A 23,850-nucleotide genomic window follows, 5' to 3' on the forward strand; every position below is an offset into this window, starting at 1 on the left:
TACAGCACACAAAGACAACTTTAAACAAACCGTGTCAGTCTTTTCACACACTGAAGCCACAAATTCTTTTAACTGTGAAACTAGATTTATAAATCATCACACACCAGCTGCGGATTTTTATGCAACTCACACCAGCTCGCCCTTTTTTTTCAGCCGGAGCTTCTGTGCTCCATGTCTGAGTATTAGGTAACATCTAATAAAAACATCCTTTAATACCACCTTGAATGTGCTATTTACTTTTGGAAATTTGATAACAACTCACAACCTTGTCTGACACGGATAACAGCTGATATTTGCCGAATTGCAACGTGCTGTGAAAGATGACTGAAGCTTCCGAAACCACAGAGGCATCGTGAGACTGCACACCAGCTCTGCTCACTTCTCTCTGACTCCTTTTTGGCAGGAGTGAAGCTAGAAGAGATAAACTGAGATAAATCAGATGTTTAGTGCATCTCAGTCGGCATGCAGAGCAGCCTTTCACAGCTCCAAAGGGCAGCCATCCATGATTCATAAACTACTGTATATTTCATTAAAAAAATTCAATTCTTTCGCACTGGGAGAAAACTTGTTTTTTATCTGATGCCTTCCTTAAGAGCAGATTGGGAAATCCAACCCAAAACAAAATGAACACACGCACTCACAGAGCCGAACAGTGATGTGGGATTCACTACAGGCAAATAAAGCTGGTTTAGAAGTAAAGACCCAAACAAACATTGAGTAAGTGCACAAACTTATTGTCTGTCGCCCAAAACAAGACAGTTGTTATCTTCTGTCAAACGACACGTGAATTATGTGCACATCAGCCATTTCATTAATGTCATCTGAGTTTATTTTCAATGCAAACAGCACCTCTGCACCACTTTCCTTCAGAAAAACTCAAGGGCACCATCTTGCACACCGTCGTCGTAATCTGCAGGACATCTGCATCCGTCTTCAGAGTAACGAGTCTGTCCCGCGCAGTGTTTATTGTGCTCGTCTCTGCAGATAACTTATGTTTTGTTTGGGCGCAGTCGCTGTGACTTTGTCTTCCAGGCAAAAAGCATTTTGAATGTAAATGGGTTTTGGTGTAAACAAAGAATAAATCAATTACCTGACCCCTTTAGTCTTTTCCATGTATAGCACACAATGGAGGAATACAAAGACAACGAAAATAAAGGTCCGAGACATAAAAAAAACAATACGATAAGATTCTGCATCAACAGTTTCAGCATTCATATTTGTATCGTAAACACTTAAATGCACAGCAGAGGAAAAACTTGGCTTGTTATAATACAAATGTGGGACAAACGCTCCCAGCTCGTATAAACACAATATAAACAGCCGCTGTCATGAGGTCAGCCATTTGAACATTTACTTATTTGTCTGCTCACAGAATGTAAAGTGGTGCTGGAGAACAGTAAACCTCTCCAACACAGTCTGTGACATTCAGTAGTGTTCAGCATTGTTCACTATCGCACAAGATACAGTACATCTGTAAATACAGTGTGCGTGTACATTCTCATGCTTTAATCAAACATGTGATAATAGTACCTATTTTAAACTCCATTAATGTGCAGTGTGATGACTCGCAGTCACTCATACTGTTCACATTCACACAGCACCAACCAAAGATAGCATATAACTGCAAGCAAAGAGGATCTCCCACATTTGAAATCTGTCTGAGTGAAATGACATAAAAGACAAAAAAAAGAGGAAGTGGTTAATTTAAGACACTTAAAGGTCCAGTGTGAGGGATTTAGGGGGATATACTGGCAGAAATGTAATATCATTCAATGAGTGTGTTTTCTTTAGTGTATAATCACCTGAAAATAAGAATCGTTGTTTTCGTTACCTTAGAATGAGGTGTTTATATCTACATAGGGAGCAGGTCCTCATTTATCGAGATCACCATATTGTACCGCCATGTTTCTACAGTAGCTCAGAATGGACAAAACCAAACACTGGTTCTAGATAGAGCCATTCGTGTTTTCGTGTCGGTCACCATAATTAGAAGCGCCTTCATGACAAGAGCATCAAAAAAAAAAAAAGAGCCTTGTCTCACTCCGAAGTCATCAAAATCCGGCACTTGGAAACCAATGAAATAAGGCGTCCTTTAACGTCTGCATGATACGCAGCCGGTTGCTATTGTAATTTAACAGCACCCGGCGGCATCAGGGGAAACATGGCCAGACGAGGACAAAAGTTAAGGTGGCAAGAGTCCAAGTGGGGTGGATGGGTCTAACAAACACTGACTTTCACCCGAGAGAGCAGTGTTTGCATCCCATAAGATGCCAAAGCCAAACCCTGTTCTGTTTTCCTAAACCTAACCATGTGTTTTTGTTGCCTAAACCCAACCACGTGTGTTTGCAGAACTTGACACGGTGTCCCAGAACATCAACAACCAACGCAACCAGGGTACCTTGCTAGTCGTACATTCACGTGAAAAGTCCATGACCAAAACATCGATATGTGACGAGGTCGGAGTGCGAATGTGTTGAAAAAACAGTGCGAAAATGCTTTATTCAGATTTTTTTTTTTTAACGGTTTGAATCACAGAAGTTGCACCTCGTATAGTTCCAAGTGACAAATTAATGATTGACTGATTAATTGGTTGAACTGGTCCGTTTGTTTTAGAGAGGATGAGACCTTTGTGGACAAATCGGCTCATGGTATAAACCTCCCCAACGTCTGAATAAAACAAGGTGAGCAAACGTTAGCAGGTGCTGGATGAGCGGCTCTTCTGTAACAGCGTAGGAGAAACACCGATTTGTCACATTAAACTTCTGTGTTCTGTGTTTTCACTGGTTTTCATCACCTGGTCCGTTTGTTTTGGAGAGGAAGAGACCTCTGCGGATAATTCAGCTGCTGGTAAAAAAACTCCTGAAGGAATTCCAACTGGGAGAAGTTTCCGCTGGTTGCAATTTGCAATCCTAACCGCCAGATGCCAGATCCCCTTAAATCTCACACACTGTTCCTTTAAAGTGTACCACAGTGAATTCAGGAAGCAACTGCTTATGTTTTTGCTCTATCTACAGTATATTATGTACAGTTGATCTAAGTCACAGCAGCCTATCTAATGTGCAGTAAGTGTAATACCCAATGTCACAGGCATACTTACATACAGTCCCAGTGTTCATCTTCTATAGCCATACAAACACTTTCAACTTTAATATCCAAAATTTCATGTGAAAATGGTTAACACGAACTCCATTATCCAGTTGTTAAATAAGTGAGGCCAAGTGGGTGAACAAGCAACAAGAAAACCGTTCCAAACTATGTAATAATTTAGGAGAGGCAGCTATGGTTCAGCTCCAGATGTCCAGGCCACTGATAACATCAGAGGCCACGACCCCCTAAGGCACAAAGCTCCATGTTTAGCCAGAAAAGGCAGGTGGGGGTTTTTTTAACATAAAAAGTTCTTTAGCAATGACGAGCCAAGAGAAAAAACGACCAGTCTTATCACTCTTTGTTTGGTCCAGTAATGAGCAACATCACTCACAGGAGCCTTTTCATACTGCCATGTGGAAACAACTTAAAGTGCATCTTCCATCAGATGAGACAGGAGCCGGCTAATCCCACAAGTAATGACTCACAGGTCAAAGTTCAGACATTTGCTTATAACGAAGTTAAGAAGTAACCCAAGTGTAAAAAAGGTGGTGAGGAGCCAAGTCTTTGATGTGCTCACAGGACAGACGCTGTGGAAACTGTTATTTTTGGCATTTCTTTCACAGTAAACATACTGGGTCAAGAGAGATAGCTTTCTGCCTTAAAGACATAGATCACCCCAAAATAAAAAAATGCATATTTTCCCGCTTAGCTGTAGTGCTATTTATCAATCTAGATTGTCCTGGTGTGAGTTGCTGAGGTTGCTGGTGCTCAAAGTGCCAAAAAATACATTTGAAAAACTCAAAAGCAATGTCTCAAGAAATCGTGACCTGGTTACTCAAGATAATCCACAATCCTTGTTGTGAGCAGTTTCATACGGGCAACTATTTTCTCTACTCCTGCCAACCGTATCATGGTGCAGAAGGAAGCATGCATCTACTGCTTGCTCATCTAGTACCACTGAGGTAGCTAACGTTACAGCTCAGCCAAGGAGGACGCCAGTAGTACTAGCAGTAGTAGATGCATGCTTCCTTCTGTGCGGTGATAAAGTAGGCGGCTGTAGTTCGTGAGAGAGAAAATAGTTCCTGCTAGGAGTGTGCCATATCATCTTGTTCCCGATAATATTGGTATAATTTTTAATATCATATGAAAAATGTAAATCATGATGCTCATGATAGTTCGGCTGTGACATGGCATAGCTAAAAGCAAAATTATTAAAGACTCCGCAGTGGTTCCAAAAAGAGGAGCAGTTTCAGTAGTGTGGAATAAACTGTGGCGTCCTGAATGTTTTATGAACAGCCCCGGACTTCTCACACTCTTTTAGCGAGTTACCACTCAGAGGGAACTTATTCAGCGGCTCCTCTGGCAGCAGCACAGCGTCTCTCCCTCTCCTTTCTCGCTGTGTGCGAACAGGAGTCAGTGTCGTCAAGTGATCTTGGCATAAACCTCACAGGTTACAGCGCGATGATTATAGGAGAAATGGCAGAGCATAACCCCAACTCAATCATTTACAATTTTGCTAAAATAAGGAAATCACCTGTTGTTGACAAACTAAAGAAATGAGAGATCATTTTTGTTTGGTTTTTACTGAATATCTGAGTAACCACATCATGATTTCTGGAAAGAGCTTTTTCAAATGTTTCTTCTGAGCACCACAAACAATCTCGTTCCAAGTGCCATCTAGTTCCATTATATTAAAGGCAGGATGACATCTCTGTGGCCGATATCTCCAACACTCAGCAACTCACACCAAAACAATCTAGATTGATAAACAGCACTACAGGTAAAAGGAACAATATGTAATTTTGATTTTCGGGTGAACTGTCCCTTTAAATCTGTTTTTTTTTTTTTTTTTGAGTTGGCTTTTTTTGCTTTGGCTTGGTGTGATACAGTATTGATGCCAGGATGACCGATGGTACCAGACTAGCTCGTGCTCTTGCGTCCCTGTCCCGGAGAGCTGGCGCTGCCTCTCTTGCTCTGTGCTGGCAGCTTGCTCACCTTGTCCTTCAGACCCTTCAAGTTGTACAGCCTGCTAAAAGTGAAGCTAAATGGAGACCTTGCTTCTTCCTGCCAATGTGTTTCCCGCTGTGCTACCATCTGGTTCTGGGAATGAGGTTGGAGCTGCTCCCCTCTGTTTGATTGTATGTGGAGGAAAGAGGCCTGGGGCTTTGGGTAGGGATGTGGATTTAGTGACTGTCCGGGTCTCGTCCTGCCCTGCGCTGCTAGAGGCTGTCGTGAGAGGAGGCTCTGCTGGCCGGGGGAGACTTCGGCCTGCTTCCGTCCCGCTGCCACTGGAGGAGGTGGTCTGGATGGCAGCCTGCGAGGTGATGAGGTATTATCCAAGACCTGGAAATTACCGTGGAGCACCTTGCTTTCTGTCTGGTTCGGCTGACGGGTTTCCCAGGGACGAGGACCCAAAGACTGGTTGCCTGAGATTGGTCGCGGGGGTCTGGGTGGTCGGGAAGGAGAGGACGATCCATTGTTCTGCTGCTGTCCTCGTGGAATTTTGGGAGGAGTGTGCAAAATCTAGGGAAAGATAAGAGAATGGAGATGAGGAGGAATGTTTAATGTATGAATAAGATATCAATGAATTTGACCAGTGTTTATTAAAACACCAGTTCCTCATATTGTATTCTATTTTTACACTGCATTGTAGATGAGTGACATAAAAGCTTTGTTGCAAATGGAAAAGAGAGGTACTTGGGTGCTGATGTGAGATCCGTTTTATTGTCACTCTTGTTAATATTACATGACAGCGGCGAGCTTAAACATGCCAGCAACACCTCACTGACTCGAGAGAACTATTGTTAGACGAAAAGCGAAGACTCAGGTCGTCGGTGAGTGAGCTAAACCGCCATCAATAAATGTGAAACTATCAATCTTTTACCGATTCATCAATATTGCATCAGCGGGAACACGGGCCACGCTTCATTAAAAGTATGTCACTTTAATTCACACATAGTCTCCTTGTTCAATAATGAACAAGTGTCGTGCGCTTCGACTTAGCTACGCTCTGCTGGTGCATACTCAACAGACCTCGGCAAACGGGCAGAGATGGTAACCTTGCATAGTGTGCTGCACACACAGCTGATTGACAGACAGATAAATTAATAGATAGCATTTAGCTGCATTTACAAACACATACACCCACACTGATTGTTAAATATTTGACAGCGTTTAAACCAGCTGTGGAGCTGAGTGAGCACCAACACATCAGAGCCAATGACTGTAACACCTCTGTGAAACATCAGCAGACTTCAGCAGCTGAAATTTTGCAACAGGACGTTAAATTTTTGTCCAAACCAGCTGCTGACATAGTATTGGCTTTGTCTGTTTAGCATGGCAAAATAATTTGGGTTAATACAGTGAAGCAAAAGGTGATTAATATTTATATTTACTTCATAATTAAATATCAAGGATAGAGTTTTAAATAATAAACAGCATGAGACACACTTGTCACTATGTCATGTAAACTTTCAAGGTTCATTTAATTAAACGTTAGCTAAAAAAAGGTCCATTAGAGGACAAGTTTAATAATTGAGAAACACTCTTATTGACTTTCTTGTTGAGAGTTAGGTGAAAAGATTGATACCAATCTTGTGTTTGTACACTAAACATGAAGCTGCTGCAGTTAGCATTTGGCTAATTTAGCTTATCATAAAGAGTGAAACATAGGGAAACAGCTAGCCTGGTTCTGTCCAAAGGTAACAAAGTTCTAGCAGCATCTCAAAAGATTATTTATTAGTATGTTATATCTTTATTTAAAGGTCTTGTGTGCAGGACATAGTGGCATCTAGCAGTGAGGATGTAGACTGCAACCAAATAAAACCATGTGCCATGTTGTTGCTACAGTCGCCCAGAACAGACAAAGAGCCGCTCCACATGTAAATGTAAACAGCTCATTTTATGCTATATGAGACATTAATGTAGAGTATTTTTTGCTGTTTAGTTGGAAGATGACAAAACTACTCTGAATATGTCACATTAAACACTTTAAAGTAACATCATTCTTTCTGCTACTGCAGTAATGGGGGGAAAAGTAGCCTATTAATGACTGCTGAGATCATCATTTATTTTTCTAATAAAATATCTTCTTTCCTAGTTCTCATGATATTTTGAGCTGCAGTGATGGAACCAGAGTGTAAAACAGCAACACTGTCACTGCGGACAAAGATTAACTTTGCATACGTTAAAATGCTGCTAAAATCATGTGTTTAGTGTTGCTAACGATCTCTCTGTTTGTTCCAGGCTTTGATTTAAAACAGTGGAAATACAGCCTTGAAACAATTAAATGATTCCACTGACCTGTAATACTACACGGGCTACTCTTTATTACCTGTGACTCCAGACTTTCGTCCATGGATACTGCTTTTTTTTAGTGATCTGATTGGTCAGAGGTCAGGACGCTGACAGGCTGTCATCTGATACTCTGAAGTTAACCTGCTCCGGAGCAGGTTAGCTGTTTAGCATAGTTTACCATGTTGATTTATCCCGGTAAAAAGAGAACCAGCTTCATGGTACTGAAAACCCAGAGTTAACCCTAAAGTTACCTCGCTAACTCCAAATCCTGCTTCATAGTACAGGCCTCTGGTGATTTAACCTGGGTAAAAACACTGAATACATCAGTTTCACATTACAAACTACTCCGTAGGGGCTCCTAACTAAGGCAGCCAATGCAAAAACCCGAATGGATCTATCTAGAGCCAGTATTTGGTTTGTATGTTCTGGGCTACTGTAGAAACATGATGATGCAACATGGCTATCTCTGTAGATGACCCACTCCCTATGTGGATAGAAACGGCTCATTCTAAGGTAAAAAAACACAACGATTCTTATGTTCAGGTGATTATACACTAAAGAAAACTTATGGCGTACGCTGAACAAAGTACTGCAAAGTGGTTAGAAAATTCAAATTACAAATGATTTTGACTTTAAAAGTTTGTTTCTGTGTGATGAGAATTATTTGGCATATATAGATGAAAACATCTGCTGCCTTACCTTCTGTCCCTCCGTCTCTTTGGTTAACTGGGGCCGGTCTTTCTTCTCCACACTGACGGGTCCTAGTGACGCCTTGTCCACTGCCTTCTCTTTGTCTGGTCTCTTTCCCTCAGAAGTCTTCTTAGGTTGAGGGTCACCTGTGGACAGTCGCTTTGGCTCTGTTCTGTCATTGGTTAATTCTCCTGGAGTCACTCCTCCATCGACAGCTGCTGATTGGTTTATCACCCTCTTCCTCTTCGGGGCCTGGGGTTGGGCCTCGTGTTTGTTTTCTTCTGTCTCTGTTGAATTTTCTCCTTGTTTTAAATGGTCTGCTGTTATGTTAGCTTCCTCGCTGCCTCTCCTCTCCGTCCCCTTGTAAACTCCCTCTGTCCTCCTCTCTGGCACTCTCCCGTTTTCACCCTCTTCTCTCCCATTTTCTTCATTTGTGGTTTCCTTTCCATCCCACATTTTTGCCTTCTTCTCAAGTAAAGGAGAAGAAGGGGAGACTCCAGCAGGCCCAGACGAACTCAGTGTTTCATTGCTAGAGGTCTTACTGTCTGGAATGCCCAATGAAGCAGCACAACTGTTAAAATTCATGTATAGAGGACTGGTTGTAGCGTAAGAAGTATTTGTAAGAGTAAAGTCAATATGATCCTCCATCGCTTCGTGGTTCAGGAGAGAAGGAGAAGGAGAGTCGCTACATTCGTAATAATCCTCTGAGGTGGTGGAGAGAGCGGAGACGTACCCGTCGGGCGTAGGAGTTCGAAAGTCTGGAGTGTGCGACCGTGGATCCGGCGTGTGAGTTCTTGAGTCAGGGGTGGGCGTCCGCGGGAGAAATCCATCTGGAGTCGGAGTGCGTATGAGAGCCGTGAGCGACCGCGATTCTCTCTCAGGTGAACGAAAGTCCGGCGTGTGTATGTCCGAGAGATGCAAGTGCAGGGGTCTTTCAGGTGTGTGTGTGCTTCCACGTGCTTTAGGAATTTGTTCTTGGAAAGTGCTGTGCGTGTTATGTTTTGCAGTATTTGGTATGCCATCTGTGTGGTGTGCTGGATTAACCTGCTGGCCTTGTGTGTCTACAGCTGCACTGTCTTTGGATATGTGTGTAGCAGACACAGGAGTGTGTGTTGGAGATTTTAAAGAGTCCACAGTCTCTAATGCATCTGTATTATTATATGATATTCTCTGAGGTACACATGCTCTTGCAAGGTACGTTTCGTGCTCTGTGACATTCTCACTTTTTTCATTTGGCACCTCAGTGAGGTCACAGCCTGTTAGTGCTCTTTCTGGGGCCTTTATCTCTGTCTGCGCCTCGGCTTCACAGTCTGTCTGTGGGGTTAATGTGCTTTCTTTTGATGTCAAAGTCTTGGGCTCGACATCTTTTGGAATTATTTCCCGAAAACTTTCACTCTCTGCTATTGGCATGCCAGTAATCAAAACATCTGACTTTGCTTCCAGGTTGTTTCCAGCCACCAACTGCATTCCTTCTCTGTCATCGTGTCGTCCAACTGCTTCCTCATTCTTCATCTGCTGAGAGGTAAAACCTTGCTGTGGAGATTTCTCTGCATTCTTGACATCTTTTTGTGCCCCTGTCAAGCTTCCACTGACATCCTGCAGTGCTGGAACAGTCTCGGGGACTTTTTCTGTTGTTACATTTTGAACCACTGGCGGCCCCGTGCTGGGCTCAGGCTTCCTGACAACATTGAACTCTGGCAGCTTCTGGTTATCGCCAGTTACGCCACCTTTGATAACCAGCTGGATAGTGCGAGGTTTAGGGATGGGAGGGGTTGAGGTTGAAGGTGGGGATGTTGAGGATGAAGGGAGGTGAGGATTTGGAGTTGTAGAAGATGAGGTAAGAGGAGGAACGGAAGAAGAGGAGCTGAGGGAGGACAAAGGAGAACAGCCACTGGTAGTCGTGCTTGTAGCAACGGAGACGTGATTGTTTTCAGAGGTGGAACTGACAGACTGAGAGCACGTGGCAGAAGTAGGCGAGGAGGGCTTGTGGTTGTCGGGAGTCATTTCAGAGGAGTTTTGTGGCTGCGTTTGAACAGACTGTGTGTGTGAATCTGTCTTTGTTTGTGTGTGTGGCTCTGTGATGTCAGCAGGATGACACAGGTGTGAGGTTTTTGTACTGCTCGTTTCCAGGGTGTTCGTCCTGTACACAACAGCACGATGTGTGTTTGAATTAGTTTCATTTTTAGTGTTTGATCTGGGGAGGACGGTGGCATTTTGTGTGGTGTGTGAAGGCCTCTCAGTGTGAGGAGTGGATGCTTTGTTGCTGGATTGGTGAGGTGTGTGCGCATTAAGGTGAGGTGTACCGTTGTGCCCTGCATCTAGGTTGTTGTGCGTGTTTGAATGCAGTTTATTCTCAGCGTTGAGAGTCTTTATTGTGTCATTTTTAGATTCGAACTTTGGTTCAGATGTAGGTGGTTTCTGTCCAGGTGCCTCTGCTTTGCTTTTGATGTCACCAGGCTGTGCGTTGAGTTGCGTTGGCTGAGCTCTGCCTACCGCCGACTCTTCAGCTTTGGTTTTATCTTGTGCTGGTTTGAGTTTATTCATCTCCTCATGTTTGACGGTGAACTGTCTTGGCTTGGCGACCTCTGGCAGGATTTCCTTAGGCATGCTGAATGGACTGCTAAACTTGATCGCTTGGCTGGTCTGAAACATCTCAGATCTCTGCAGATGGACCTGAGTCGGCTTTTTGGAATCACGAATGTTAATGAACCCAATAACATCACTGGAGGGGTCAGGCTCTGGCCAGGTGGGCAGGTATGGTATCAAGTTCACTTTCTCTAGAATGAGTCCAGGGTGAGTGGGAGGGGCCTCCTGTATGGCTTCTTTACTCCCCCTCCTCCGCCTCCGTTTCTTTGTTTCAGGGTTCTTGGATTCCTCTGGATTTTGGGTCTCTTTGGGGCCATCAGAAGGGGCCGGGCTGGGGCTGCTTAAAGCAACCAGGGCGTATTTGGGGTTGTACATTTTCCTTGCAATAGCAGCAGAAGGAAGGGGCACTGTGGCCTGTTGTGGGAGGGGCTCCAGCTCAGGTTCAGGCTTCGTGGCGACTTGCCGGAGGTCAACCGAGCTGGAGGATCCGTAGAGGATGCAAAACAGCCTGTCGAACGTTTCCACTGCTTGGCCTGTAGTCACGGTGATGAGATTTCTATCCAGCCGTGATGACATCCAAGTGAAACTACAGAACACAAAGCAAATATGTTAGACTTCTTTTAAGACATTACAAAACTAACACCTATTAATTGGAAAGTAAACACCAAAATCTCTGAACCAGACAGACAGCTGGGGCATATATACATGTATGTGGATGATAGCAGCAGCGTCTGGTTACTTAGTGACTGCACTGTACACGCATCTATTTGTCTTGTGCACTTGATACATTTACAACCAGTTTGTCTACTATGCAGAGAATGCTACTGAACATTAACAGACACAGTGCATTCTTCATTTGTATCTCTCCATGCCACACTCATAGAAACAACGACAGGTGGAGCACACGGAGATAATCTGTTTTCTTTCACCGTCTTTCTCTTTCTCACACTCTCAGTGACAAACACACTCATTAAGAGCACTGACCTGTACGACCCAGACACAGCTTTGTCGCCATCGATGAACATGAATCTGTGTCCCATTCGCCCTCTGACTCTGGTGCAGGACCGAGTGTAGAACTCTGATCCATGTGTGCAGCGTACACGCAGGTGCTGTAACACACAGACACAAAAAGAGTACAGATGTTATACCTTCTCCAGATTCAAAACTAACCCTGCAACCTGTCACCTGAGTGATGTGATGTTGTAAAACTATGACAGTGATAACTTCATCTTGAACTTTGACCTAACATGGTGGTATTCTATATTAATTTAACGAAATTACAATGACAGTTTAATTTTGGCTTCTTGGGGAAAAATCCTGCACTAACCATTGAGCAAATTGTAATTGAAGTGGTCTGCTTTCAGGCTTTAGGAAATCTAGACCATGAAAGGAGACTTTGGCCAATCACAGGTCGAATCAGAATGTGTTTTCCGCCTGTTTCTCCACCATTACAGACTACCTCTGCGCAGCTCTAATAATGGACCCCCAGTCAGCAACTAAATCCAGCCAGCACAAACCCCAGATCCAGAGGTCCGGGCAGCCCCGGCTCTCCGCTGGATCAGCAAACTTTCTGTTGCTGCTGTTACACAGGTTAGACTCGGCATTGACAGTGGCCACCAGCCTTCTGTGACACCCGGTGTTGAGGGGTTTGCTCTGGCCAAATTCGAGTTACTGTAACCACCGACCGAAGTTCCTGCCGGGGAGAAAGCGAGAGGGAGAGATTGTGGGTTGGCTAACTAGCTAATTCTTGTCTCATTTGTGGCCTGATTAAGAGGGGCAAGGAGGGGCTGAGCAAATGAGCTGCATGCACCTGTACACTCAAATAAGATTAAATAAATCATCGTATAGGTAACACTGGGTTACTGTATGATACACGTGCATCTGCCCATGATTGTCTGGTGGGAGGGGCTTAGGACAGAGAGGGGAGAGCTGCAGGAGGAGGGTGTATTCTCTTTTCCAGATTTCTGCCTACCCCAGCTTTAATCGGATATTATCAACACAACAAATATTTATAGCATCTAGTATCAAGAACAATTCTTATGATTTTATGAGGGGACCTTATCTTCTTTTTTGATTATCTATTAGCTGATTGATGGCCACTAGGTGTGAATAAACTACATGAAAAAGGCCGACATACTCCAACATGCTCAGAATCTGTACAGCACAGATACCAATTAAGACATACATACGTCTCAAGCCAAATTTCGTGAAGTATGATTTAAGTTTTCCCATAAAACACATTGACATATCAAATGCAAATTCAAACTGTCACTCTGCTTGTTTGACAGTACTTCTTAATAAAAACCCTACAGTCATACACAGACAGTAGGCGCACTAATTTACCACTCTCCACCTGTCATTTAAGCAAATTGCTCTACTTTTTCAAACTGCTGTGCAATTACACATACCACATCCAAACTAAGTACTGTGATTAAATCTTACACAACCCAACATCATGTTAATTGCCATGGATCCTGATTTAATCTTCGTCTTGTCTTTACATGAAGCTTTAAGTGCAGCATTTGACGCCACGGACCACACCGTTCTCTCTTATTACCTTGACGGACTTAATTGGTCGCTGTTGGAACTTGCCTGTTTGCTCATTTCTGACTGAAAACACTGCACGTATACAGTAAAAATTACTTCTGTGTCAGGCTTCGGTCAGATTAAAATCTAGTGTCCCACAGGGCTCACTTCTCTGTCCACTGGTTATTTCGTTATTTGGTCCAGCCAGACCATAATCAATCCACTACTTCAGAATGCAGCAGCTGGGCTTCTTACTTCTTCTTACGGGAGGAAAGCACATCACTTCAATCCTAGCTTCTCTCCACTGGCTCCCTGTTCGATTTAGGATTGATTTTGAGGTTCTACTGATCATTTATAAAGCTGGTCTAGGTCTGAGCTACATAACAGAAACGTTAGCAGCCTTAGATCCTCAGGTGGGGCCCATCTGGCTGCTCTAAAGTAAAGGCTTAAATCTCAAGGTGCTTGTCCCTTTGCCATCAGGTCCCCTCTGCTTCAGAAGGCCTGCTTGAGGAGATAAGGCTCGCAGAATCAGTGACATTTGGTCTTTTTATTGCTTTTTTGTTTCTATCTATTTATATTGTGTTGCATTTTTTGTCATCTTCATGTTGTCTCGCTTATGTTTGCTAAGACTGTTTGGCTTCCTGTTGCTGTATTGCCCTCTGAGTATCCTGTTTCTGCTGTTGCTTTGTCTGTCAAAGCACTTTGTAAACTCTGTTTTTAAAGGTGATATTTAGTTGTTGTTATTATTATAAGCCCCTAGTCATACAGGAAAGAATTTAGTGTGTATGTTTGTTTTTTTTGTTGTTGCATCCTGCACACGTGAACACAGCCACACTAACAGGCCTACAGGTGTGACTGTATAGCTATAAAGCAATATAGTCATGGGTGTTGCAGTATATGGTGCTGTAGCCATAAAAGACTGTAACAACATTTCAGATAAGAGATTACACATGAAAGGGACCTTGAGCTTAACACTTTCTTTATCAAGTCTTCCTCAGTTCTCTCACTCTGACTCACTTTTTGTTTCTTTCTTTAGGATAGATATGCTTACAAATATCTGTACTTAATCCATCTCAAAAAGACAAAACTGCATCCTAATTCTGACACAGACATATGCAGCCCTTCTTTGATGGACATTTACTGCAGCTCGTGATATCTAATAATCCATTTTTTGTCCTTTGTTGTCACTTGGAGTGCTCAGGTGTTGGAAACAGTCAGGAAGTATCATGTGATGCAGTTGTTTGGTTATGATGGTGATCAGTAGTATGGCGCATACAGCAGCCCTGCAAGGTGTAAATAATAGGCCTTAAAGGAGCTGTATGTGACAATTCAAACCATATCTATGGATCACGCTATAGGGTTGCTACGAAGTGCCTTCTTTACGCTGCCTTTGCATTTTTACACAGAACCAAATAGCATCATGTTGTCCCAGTGTGTGATTTTAGACAGCATGCCGGCAATGCAGAAGCAAAAAAGGCGTGACAGGCATGAGGTCTAACACAGCAGCATTGGCCTCTAATGTCTAACAACAACCATGGTATAATGTAGCCATAACAATAATGTACCATCTTTGATATATGGTGGCTGATCTCGTCCTTTGGTCAGAGGGTAAGGAGCTCCTGAACCTCATTGTCTCCCCAGTTTGAGGACATTTTCAGCCGCTGTTCTTATTCTTTGAGTTAGCCACTAACTGCTGCTAGCTGCTTTTTTAAACCTCCTGGTGGTAACACATCTTCAAAATGTCGGTCCCTTTTACACCGACGTCAATTCGGCACTGTTACTATCTCTGTCGCCAGCTTAAAGTCAACTCTTTCCCCCCATTCCACAATGGTATTTTTTATACAGAACTGCAAGGCAGAATAAAGGCATGATATTATGTCCTTAAACAGAGTAATAATTAAGGAGCTAATGATTGAGTTTGGGCCGGGATTGTCTGCAGATGGTTCTCAACATAGAGTTGGCTAGCACCTATTGGTGCTAACTCCATAAACAGCTAACAACAGCAACACTGGTGGTGAAGCTAACATTGTTAACCTGGGGAGGAACTGCAGGATGGGTGCAATGCTTCCACGCCACCAGCGTCTCGATATCAGTGGCAAATGCTGTATGAGTGCAGAACAGAACGGCAATAATGAGCCAGCCAGTAGGACACACTCACAGCGACTCACATGCACTAACATGCGAATGCAACTGGACTGTCTACCACAACAACAGAGAAGCTTGGATTATAACACGCACACAGAGCATAACTTCATTTTGGCTCAGGGTGCCGTTAATGTATTATATCTCAGCCCAAAATGACTACCATTCCAAAATCTGGCAAAGAGCTACTGTGTGAAATGCAGTAAATGTGATTTGCAGCTTTAGCGTGACAGTATCTGAAACTGTTTGGTAACAGATGCCCAGCTGTTTGTAAGCTGTTACAATTACATTATTTGCTGTGAGTTTAGATTTAGACCATCTCATTTGGACCTTTAAGTCCTCTGAAGGGCAAAACGTTGGGAGCCACGTCCGTCTGAGGGGCCGGATCCTGAACTCGAATGCATGTAGCCAAAACATTAGATAACCAGTTATCTTGATGCACCAGATTATTCCTGGTGTGTCTCACAATAGGAACACTTGTTTTTCTCCTTCCTTTGGTCCCACCCTTGGCTCTCAGTTTGCCTCAGTGCATTCCTTTGGCTACTGATTTGATCAAATCAGCAAATTCCAATGTGTGTGCGTCTTCAGCTCTGAACTGTAGATGAGTGCTTTAGCTGTCCTAGAAAGAATTATGTGAGAAGACAACCACCAAAGAAGCTTAATTGCTTTTACACAAAACAGCACACCAACTAACTGTGCATTTGCTACATTTAAAATGCTCTTAGTCCACATCTGGCAGAGGTGTAACATGTGCAGAAACCCCCTCAAATGACCGAAGAGTAAAAAGAAATCTGGCACCTTTTTGACTACATACTCATCCTGCCATCCTGTCCATCCCCTCCTCCACCTGCTTACTCCTGTCACTTAGAGTAAAAACTCAAGCTGTCCACAAGCTGTCACACCTGTCTGCTGCTCTTCCTGCCAATCATTTCCTCAATTCAGCAGTCCGGACTCGGCTCTCCGACTGTGTGGGAGACTCTGCATTAGCCGCTCATCACTGCTCCTGGTCGTAAATGCCACTTGTACAGCTGTGCCCTCGGCTATTATATTTTCTAGGATGACACATAGGACCCACAGTGATGGGAGTCTGTCAGAGACTTTGTTGAAGGATACATTTAAAGGGCAGATCCCAGCACACCGACAACTGTGTCTAACCGAGCTCATATAAAGTGCTGCTGCCAATTGTGCTCTAAGTATGCCAGCTGTCAAACACACCTCATTGAGCTCCATTAAAACACCGGATCTATTTGTTAAGAGCAAGTGAACCATACAGTGGCATTAAAAAAATATCAGCCAGCTGTTTGTATTGATTGTTGAATTGATGACACTCACTCTGACAACAAGTGTCAATATGTAATGGCAGCAGGTTCGGTTTGAGTTCAAATAACGATTGCTTTGTGTGTATTTCTGCAACGTTTCTCAGGGGCACCACGCCCGAGTGTCACACCTGAGCTACTATTGTTGATAACTGCATGTGAACTTGGGTCCTGCTCAAAGCTTATTGTGATAACACATCCACACTGACAGGGAAAGGAAAACACAAAAGTAAAGCTGTGACACAAGCTGTTTTCTTCATGAACAGCCATTCTGTGATCAGACATTTGACTCATTTAAATGTAGGGCAGCTTGAGGCGGAGAGTGCACTGTGCGGCTGTATTACTGTGTGCAGGTTTGCACACTGTACTTGGATTTGTGGCCTAAAACATGATCGAGACATCCCTAAGAATGAAAGTAAAATCAAAATGCTAAATACAGTCAAAATGGTGGCGAAGATACAAAAAACAATGGACTTATTCATCTTGTATTGTGCCTAACTTTAGTGGATGGGTTTGAAATTTAACTGCAGATGCTTTGGGTCAAAATGAGACCAAACTTTTTAATGCATGTTAGTTTTTGAGCCACAATAAACCCCAAAATTGGGCCTGCAACAGACCAGGTAAGGCCTTTTGGTTTCAGCTGAGCCAATATCAGCCGAGACAGCAGCTAATGATGGTAAAAACCAGTCAATAAAGCAGGTTTTTCAACAATTGTAACCCACCACAACTACAAGAGGTCCTTGCGCATAGAGTCATAAATGTGCACATACAATATTAGACTGATTGGTCCAGTAGTTTGCAAGATTAGCTGCAGACACAGTAACACACACTCACAACCAAAGCATGATCTCCTCCAGGCTTACCTGCGGGAGCTCATAAAACAAGTAGAAAACAGCTAAAACAACCTCGTCAATCATTTGTCATGTGTAATTGTCAGATATTTAGGTTTCTAAAAAACAAACTGACACATGAGACTGTGAAAATAGCTGCTGCTTTGCATACATTGACAGAGAGTAGAGTGTGTGTGTGGGGGCTGACCTGTTCTTGTATATCTGCAGGATATGTGTGTGTGTGTGTGTGTGTGTGTGTGTGTGTGTGTGTCTGTAAATATGTCTGTCAGCACATATGCATTTGTGTGCACACCCCATGTGCAAATGCATTGCTTTCATGCCTCTTGAAGTCTCCTAAACACAGCTTTCTGCATCTTCTATGTCTTACCTCTGCCTGCCAAATACTGCTCTAACACACTGTATACCTATTATGACTTTGAACTTAATTAGCACACTGGGAGCCTTTGTGGAAATTTCCCATCCCTGCTTCTCCTGTATGTTGGATCATCTAAATGATCCCCTCTACAGAAAAGAGGAATAAAGCAGCAGCATTGAAGCAAGCAAGCAAAAAGTCAGACTCCTGCCGGCCAGATACCGCACTGCTATGCTAACCATTAAAGGCCTATCCTCTATGAAGACATTCTTATAGGCTGACTTGGCAGTTCGATCAAAAGATTTATGTCTTACTGGAGATACAGGTGTATTTTCCACGTAACTCCCTTTTACTTGTCCTGGCATGAGCAAAATGTGTTTTCTAACTTGTGCTTTTCGTGGTAGCCAGCCAATTATGGAATAAAACAGTCCAAGTAAAGCAACAAGGTAGAAGATTCGTCTATGATACAGTGCCAGCTGGGAGGGTTTGCTGGTTGTTTGAGTACTGGTGGGTGAGTGTGTGTGTGTGTGTGTGTGTGCGTGAGACAGAAGGCAAAATAGAGAAAGAGAAAGGGAGGGATGGCATGTGCTTTCACTTATCCACGCATAACGAAAACCTCTTGACTTCAATTGCTCGTCTTTCTTTCAAACAACAATTTGTATTCATTGTCATTCATAGCAGCGTCTTACAGATATGTTACGGTCTCAAACTAAGCTGATCATTTTCTTGCTTTCCGAACATCTGGAAATTCCACCCCTCGCAATCCAAAGGTCAGATTCACTCTATTCGTGAAACATTTACTACCTATGAAGAAACTGAAATTTTATCCTCACACAGTTGTTGATGAACTTTATTATTTGTCAGCTTATTATTCTGTTTGTGTGACATATAATACACAGCAATATTGGTTGTTTTAGAGTAAAATATGGCCAGTTTGCCCTGACATTTCCTCTCCACAGAAAATATGTCATGGTTTATAACGATTGGGTCACAATTAGATGATTTCCCTGGTAAAACTCAAAAAGCTCCTGGAAACACAACCTTAATTTCCAGGGCAGGTACCTGCAGTTATTCCACAGGCTAGTTAATAACATGTCGGGCAGGAAATCCAAAGTGTGGGATCATTTTGAGAAGGTGAAGGACGAACCCAAGGTGATATGTAAACTCATCTTAGTTGGTCGACTACAAACATGACGTATCATCTGAAACATGGAAGTAGCTACATGCCCATTAGCCCACAGCGTCACTGATACTATTCTTTCTCACACATTCAAATCAAACCATTGTGTTGCCCCAACCAAAATATATCATTTAATAATCAAATAAATATCGTAAACATGCGGGCGACTTGTCAACTAAATGACTACTGGGAAAATTCTTAGTTGGGGTCAGCCCTAGATTTTACTGAGCACATATTGACTCTCCAGATGGACTTGTTTTAACTTAGCTACAACTAAGCCTTGCCCTCTGATGCCAAATGTCAGACCACTGACTCACCTTGAGGTGTCCGGCATGCATGTCGGCCCTCTGACACATGGATCGGAAATGAGGTAGTGTTGCGCGCTCCAACAGGATGTAGACTGACACCTTCCTCTTGAAACCAGCATCTAGCAAATCTCTGAAGATGTCGACATCGGTGAACACATCCATCACCACTGCAATTACCTGGAGGAAAACACACACGACTTACATCACACCCATGTGTCAAACACTCTCGCATAATTCCATGCATACATTGTGCATACATTGTCTATGCATGCAAGTGACTTGAGGTTAATGTGAGCACACGTGTACATGCAAACATAACAGTGTTTAACCTTCTCTGCCAAAACAAATACGATTCAAGTTGTTCCACGGGTTTGAGTAAAATACGATTGCACAAGTTTTTCTGTGCAAAACTCTCCAGGCGATAATTAACGCTATATATATATTCTCCAAGCTCATACTGTATATGACCCATATATCTTATTGTTACTGTCAGAAGCTCTTCAGGAAATTGCCATAGGATGTTTTAGACAAGTAACACATGCCACTGAGAACAGCTACTGAGAAATAAAACATGTCACAGTGCCTTTGGATATGTCGGCTGCAGAACAGACAGAGGCACACACTCATGGGCAGTTATACACGTGCAATTGCAGTAGACATGCAAAATGTCCAACATAACAGACATGCTCCTGTCTTGCACTAGACCCTGATAAAGCAGTTTAATCAAGTTGCACTTTACTCTTCATTGTCTCACTTGGTCAACATCAGTCTGTACTCTGATCTCATACTGACAGAGCCATGGCTGCTCATGGTTACATTATGTCAACATTAAAGTTAATCATCTGAATGGGCACAGCAGGTCAGAGACATTACTGTGGACCAATATAAAAGACATTCATTGATGCACTAGTAACACAGGAGAGCACAGATTCAAAAGTACAGATAATAAATATCAACTATAAGCTATGTATAGACTGTAGGTCTTCTACTGAGCAGACAGAGCTGGAGAGAGATTAATATATTATAGCATGCATTCCAAATAAGGTAAAACACCCTAAACTGCTCATAGGCTTTGTATGCTTTATTGGAGGTTGTTTTATGACTTAATGTTGGTTAAAGTGGACTGAGTTCACTTCAGCACATTGTAAAGCAATGACAACAAGACTCAAAATGACTGCAAAGGAATGTCGCGCAACTACAAAGAGACACAGAAAGTCCACAAAGACACACAAAATGACTGCACAAACATGTAACACAGCTGCAAAGACCCACAAAGAATACCAACAAACAATTGCAATCCCCCATCCTCACATGCAGACTCAAAATGAATGCAAAGAGACACAAAATGACATCAACAAGATGCAGCACAGCTGTAAAGAGACACAAAAAGACTACAAAGAGATTCAAAATGACAACAGAGATGCAAAACAGCTGCAAAGGGACACAGAGACTCAGCAACAATGAAAAGAGGCAAAACAACCACAAAGACACACAAAACAATTATACAGAAATGCAAGGCACATGCAAAGAGACTCACGGGGACTACAACGAAACATTGAACGACTACAAAGAGACACAAAAAATCGACAGACACACAAAATAACTACACAAAGATGTAAACAGCTGCAAAGACACACAAAGAGACAATACCAACAAAAAAATGCAACCCCCCATCCTCACAAACACACTCAAAATGACCACAAAGAGCTGCAAAATTACTACAGAGAGACACAAAATGATTATACAGAAATGCAAAGACACACAGAGACTCACAATGACTGCAAAGAAACGTCGAACAACTACAAAGAGACACAAAAAATCCACAAAGACACACAAAATGACTACACAAAGATGTAAAACAGCTGCAAAGACACACAAAGAGACAATACTAAAAAATTGCAACCCCGCATCGTCACATGCAGACTCAAAATGACCACAAAGAGATGCAAAATGATGCAGACACTCAAAATAATGCAAGGCCAAAAGGGGAAAAACAACCATAGGGCTCAAAAACTACAAAGACACACAAAACAACAACACAAAGAGGCTGAACAACCAGAGAGCCTGCATGTCTGGTTCCTATGTAAAAGGTGGAGGGGCCTTTTACATGTCTGTGCCCAGAGGCTCACTGTCTCACAATCCGCCCGTGGCCAAATTAACATTATTCTGTCCATTAGTGGCCCAACATACCTTTTGCGCCTGCGCAATCATCTTCCTGACAACTTCTTTGATGTGCGCCTGGTCCTCCATTGGTGGCTGCGTGTACACGGTAGTGCGCGTGACCCCCCGGTAAGAAATGCTCTCCGGCCAGCCCAGGTCCATCTGCGGGATGGACGTGTCCGACAGGTCGGGCCAGTAGTGCTCTGACAGCGGCGGGGGCTCGTCTTCCTCGGCATCCTCCGGAAAGAGCTCCAAGCCCGGGTCATAGGGCTCCACCGCCCCGGCGAGAGTGTCCAGCTCCGGGTCTGAGAGGAAGCCGCGCAGGCCGTGGGTCCCCAGGTACTTAACAAACGCCTCGTGACCTTCCCGCAGGAAAGCCTCCAGCGCGAGCCGCTGGTCCTCGCTGTACAGGAACTCCGGTTTGGACTCGTGCGTCCGCGGGTTCACATGGTTATCGTCCAGGCACAGTATTTGGGACAGAGCCATGGCTCGCGCACAAAAGTAAACAGTAGGCTATAACTTTAACTCCACGTTTCACGTGACGCTCCTAACTTTGGTTAAAGAAAGCTCCTTAAAAGTGCTCTAATTGGTCCTCTGCAGGAGTTCAGCTCCAAACATCACACACATAACTTCATGTGGTCTCCTGCTGCGATCAGCTGTGTTAGTCCTGTGACCGGCCATGGTGCATTAACACTCCGCCATTGTCATTCCCAGTTTCCAAATGAAGAATCTAACCGGCCACACTGAAAGCAACAGACGGACTGAGTGAGTGACATCCCGCTGCTGGCGGCACCGCCCGACAGGTGTGACCCTGACAGGCAAAACAGTAACACCCACCCACATACATACTGAAACGTGCGCACCTTTGTCACGTGACCTTGTAGGACTGTTTGTGCGCTGTGGGCTGAGAAATAAGATACCGGTATGTTTGATTTTGACTGAATAACTCCAGTGATTAACGAGGCAACCCCTCCCCCTCCCAAAGCCTCATTAAATCATTAGAGTGCCAGCTCCACACACAGATGAGACATCACTTGAAAACCATCAGCACATCATACATAACAGTGCCGTGCCCATTTTACCTGTTCTGTCATGTCTCTGTGCGCTGTTGCTGCCAGGATGGGAGTTTGCATTTTCCAAAGATCAAAACGAAAAGTACATAATTACTTTATAGAAAGGCAAAAACAAGATGAAGAGATTAGGGTGGAATTAATGGGATATGAAAACACTGACTGCAGGGAACAGACCATATCCCTTTAATTTTCCTTAAAATAACCATAAGTAAGAACATCTTAAACCAAAAACTGCATGTTCACTTAAGCAGAGCATTATCACTGACCTTTAAACTCAGTCCTGAGTGTGTCTCCTTCTAGGTAAGCACTTTCCAAAACTTAAATAATACCATGACATTAATTACAGTAAGATTTACGCAACCCTTCACAATAAAAGACAGCGCAACAAGGATCGCAGCCAAATCAAACACACAGCCTCAAGGTTATAAGACATATTTAATAACCCTATTTGAACTTGATATTGCAAAGATCTCACTTGATTATTAGTAATTAGGTCACACGATGCAGCCTGCACTCATCTCTGATGTCGCCGTATTACATGTCATTAGATACTCTATAAAATGGTGGGAGAAAAGGAGATTACAATAAAGGCTGAAGGGCGGCGTGGCTGTTACTGTGCAGTAGGATGGTGTTATAATGTGCTGCTCTCTGGGAGGTGAGGTCAGTATTTACATGCACATGTAGGGGAGACCGGGGATGGTTGTAACACTTTCACCAAGGAATTAGCATGCTGCAGCACAGCCAAGTTTATTCCTGAGCATGCTTCTGTAGAAATGATTATGGGCGCAGCGCTGTAGCCTATGTTGTAGCCTACGACAAACCAAAGGAAAGTGGTCGGCCCTTGTGGTAAATGTTTGTTGCATTGATGAAGTAACAAAATGATGCAGATATTCCTAGTTGGGTGTTAGTTTTGCTGCAGAAGCCTAAATTTTACCCTCCAATGTCACTGATTCAAATGATAAAATGACTGTTACAGTGATATATTACACACACTTGACCAGTGGACTTTGCTACAAGCTGATTGACTGTAGAATCCGGTGACGTGCCTTGCGTTCTAAAACCAGCTGCTGGCGATTTGACCGGCTGAGTTGCAGGTGACACCATCAGCCAGCATGAGTCGAGCTCAGATGGCTTTTCTCTGAAACATCCTGAAACGGTTTCATCTCGACACGAATCATTGGTCTGAACTAGGGTTGGGACTCGTTAGGATTTTAACGATTCCGATTCCTTACCGATTCCTTCTTAACGGTCCGATTCCTTACCGATTCCTCTTACCGATTCCT

General features: G+C 43.3%; 1 protein-coding gene across 1 annotated transcript; it reads right to left on the bottom strand.

Annotated features, from left to right (window-relative positions):
- Positions 1–1,197: 1,197 nt before the first annotated feature.
- LOC126405113 (serine-rich adhesin for platelets-like) lies at positions 1,198–22,242 on the bottom strand. The gene is made up of 5 exons (XM_050068666.1): positions 21,525–22,242; positions 19,344–19,511; positions 11,644–11,768; positions 8,083–11,245; positions 1,198–5,610 (listed from the first exon to the last, which is right to left on the bottom strand). The coding sequence occupies exons 1-5, from the start codon at positions 21,978–21,980 to the stop codon at positions 5,008–5,010; spliced, it is 4,515 nt and encodes a 1,504-aa protein (XP_049924623.1). The 5' UTR covers positions 21,981–22,242; the 3' UTR covers positions 1,198–5,007.
- Between the last annotated feature and the right edge of the window lie 1,608 nt (positions 22,243–23,850).

Source organism: Epinephelus moara, chromosome 18 (genome assembly GCF_006386435.1).
Source record: "Epinephelus moara isolate mb chromosome 18, YSFRI_EMoa_1.0, whole genome shotgun sequence".
Lineage (NCBI taxonomy): Eukaryota > Metazoa > Chordata > Actinopteri > Perciformes > Serranidae > Epinephelus > Epinephelus moara.

Coding starts and splice junctions, on each gene's coding strand:
- LOC126405113 (XM_050068666.1), bottom strand. CDS start 21,980: ATGGCTCTGTCCCAAATACTGTGCCTGGACGATAACCATGTGAACCCG. Junction 11,246..11,643: donor GCTGTGTCTGGGTCGTACAG/GTCAGTGCTCTT, acceptor TGTGTTCTGTAG/TTTCACTTGGATGTCATCAC. Junction 5,611..8,082: donor AAGAGACGGAGGGACAGAAG/GTAAGGCAGCAG, acceptor ATCTTTCCCTAG/ATTTTGCACACTCCTCCCAA.